The sequence below is a fragment of the Elephantulus edwardii genome, unplaced genomic scaffold (genome assembly GCF_000299155.1).
Source record: "Elephantulus edwardii isolate Elephantulus edwardi_28Jun2011 unplaced genomic scaffold, EleEdw1.0 scaffold00270, whole genome shotgun sequence".
Taxonomy (NCBI): domain Eukaryota; kingdom Metazoa; phylum Chordata; class Mammalia; order Macroscelidea; family Macroscelididae; genus Elephantulus; species Elephantulus edwardii.
In genome coordinates this window covers 476639-479299 of record NW_006400020.1, presented here as the reverse complement: position 1 = coordinate 479299, position 2661 = coordinate 476639, and the positions used below count along the sequence as shown (strand labels likewise).

Below are 2661 nucleotides of genomic sequence, written 5' to 3'. Positions count from 1 at the left end.
CTTCTGTATTTGCCAATTCCTTTCGATACAATGACTCAGTATATTCCTTCCATCTTCTTTTGATACCTCCTGGATCATTTAACATTCTGCCTAAATACTACTGCACAGCTGTACCATAGGAAAATCAGTCGGGTCATCGAAAGCGCCGTCAGAACCAAAATGTTAGCTTTGGCCTGCCACGGGATGTGTTTCCGCTAGCACCAGAGGGCGGGACTTCGCGGAACCGGAAGTCGTTCAGAGTTTCTGGAGGGCCGGAGGGGTGAGGAGGCATCTGCTTGTCGGACAATGCAGCTGGGAGCCTGCGGCCGGCTCGCCTCCCTGCTGCGGGCCACGCGCGCCCCTGCCTCCTGTCGTCCGCAGGTATCTGCACGCATCGTGGCCGCGACAGTCAGGGGACCCAAGTGGGAGGGCGGAGGAGCCGCTTGGCTCCTTGGACCCGGCGTTGCTGGAGTTCCTGGTGTGCCCACTCTCCAAGAAGCCGCTCAGGTGAGTCTTGTCGAGCCTTGTTTCCCTTCGCAGGCTCCTGTTGGGAGGAGAGAACAGGTAGACCGTAGGGCTTCTTCACAGCTTTCTGGGAGCCTTTGAGGTCATCTCGGGTGCTCTCTGCTGCCATTTGCTGGCTCAAAGGGCCGGTCTCAGCTCCCATGCAGTTCACCTTGCCGCCTGAAGGACGAACGGAGGCTTGAGAGGAACCGAGCCCCAGAACCCCAAATAACCGCCTGGGCCGCCGGAGTGATTGACGCACTTTCAGGGGATTCGCTGTCTGAGCGTTAGAATCACTCGTGTACTTTTTTAACAGTACCGATCTCTGAGTATCAGCGCTGGCGGGATGATCCAGAATGTTTAGGGGCGGGACCTGGCGTATTTTTCTTAGATGAGTAATGTAAAGCCAGGTGTATGACCACTGGGCTGAATTTGGAACAAGCTTTCAAGTCTCTAATCTTCGTTTGTAAAATGAAACCAGAATTCAGGGCTAGTCCAAGGAACTAATCTTTTGAAGCCAAGAAGCTAGACTATACAAGTCTTCATAGTTTGTGAAATACGGTGGACAGCTTAATAATGCCTGTTATTCTTAAGTGTTTAAGTTTTGTTTTCGGCCCACTGGCTCTCAATTTTGGTGTGATTAATTATTGTAAAAACTTCCTTAAACTTTAGCATAACCTTTGCCAAAGCAGCTCGCAGCTATACAATAAAGCACTAACGAGAGTAGTCTTAAAAATCTCATAAACTGCGAAGAATCATAAGGTCGCTGTGATATGTTAGATTTGATGGTACCTAACAACAGCAGCAGCAGAGAAGAATCAGTGCCTTTCAGGGAGTTGGCAGAGTATTGAAAGGCGCAAACAAATCTATCGATCTTGGAGGAAGTGCAAACAGAGTACTCCTTAGAGGCAAGGATGGTGAAACTTAATTTCACATACTTTGGGTATATATGGTCAGGAGGAGTCGGTTCTTGGAAAGGTGTGAAAGCTGGGGAAGGTAGAGAGGGTCAGAGCAAAAGAGGAAGACACTGAAAGAGATGTCCTGAAAAGGTGACCCAAGCATGTCAGAGAGGGTGAGGGTGGCACAATAAAGGGGAAGGGTCAAATAATTTGTTCATAGCCTCGTGATGGGTTGTTGACTAGATGGCACTAACAGCAAATACCAGAATGATTATCTTTGGGTAGTAGAATACTGGTAGCTTTTATTTTCATCTTTTTGCTTTTTTCTTCTGTAATAAACATAATATTCATTCCATTTTTGTAAGCCTTGAAATCACTATTGGATCTTTTAGCTAATTATATAACCAGTTCCCTTTAGGCTTCTCTTTCCAAGTTTCCTCAGTTCTGCCCTTCTATCTCTCAAAACTTCCATTTGCCTATTTTTCTTTTTTAGTGGTATCATTTTAGGTTACTATATTGAGCATTTATTCTTAAAGTTGTTAAGTATCATCAAGTTGAAACTGACTCATACCTGACCCTCCAACTCATTTTCATTGGCAGTAAATCACAAGGGAGTTGATTGGACATTTTTCTGTTGTGGTAGCTGGTGGATTAGAACTGGGTGTATCTTTCTTTGGCTTGGCAAGGAAACTTTTTTACGATCAAACCATCAGGGCTTCCTTGTTCTTAAAGTAGGAGATACAGTTTTGTCTAATTTCTGTTCCAGTAGTAAATTTTACTGTCCTTAGGTCCACAGTTAACTCCCGTGGTAGCAACAAAATCAAATGCGGTTTTACTGGGCAAAATCAGCTGCCATTGGCCTGTGGCAGCCTACTGGGTAAAAAGTTGTGTTGCCACCTCAAAGCCAGGTGGTTTGAGTCTATCAGTTGCTCTTCAGAAGAAAGATGAGCTTTCTTCTCTCATGTGATGTACAGCCTCTGAAAACCCTATGGAGAGTGAGCTATGATTTGGTTCCCACTCCATAGCTATGAGTTGAGTTGATTATTTTGGGGACAGAACACATTTAGATAACAGAAACGGCAAAGGAGGTTGAGTTTTCAAGTATGGAAATACAAAGGAAGAGGAACAGTTGTAAACAGACACTGGTTGGTGATTGGGACATGGAATGTGAGAACCATGAATGCAGGAAAATTAGACATTGTTAAGGAAGAAATGGAACGCATAAATATTGACATACTAGGCATTGGTGAGATGAGATGGACTGGCATGGGGCATTTTG

General features: G+C 45.2%; 1 protein-coding gene across 1 annotated transcript in view; it reads left to right on the top strand.

Annotated features, from left to right (window-relative positions):
- Positions 1-285: 285 nt before the first annotated feature.
- Positions 286-2661, top strand: part of PYURF (PIGY upstream reading frame) — a 6913-nt gene continuing 4537 nt past the window's right edge. The window contains 2 exon segments of the mRNA XM_006903635.1: positions 286-347; positions 349-486. Coding sequence (XP_006903697.1) covers positions 286-347; positions 349-486 — 200 coding nt within the window.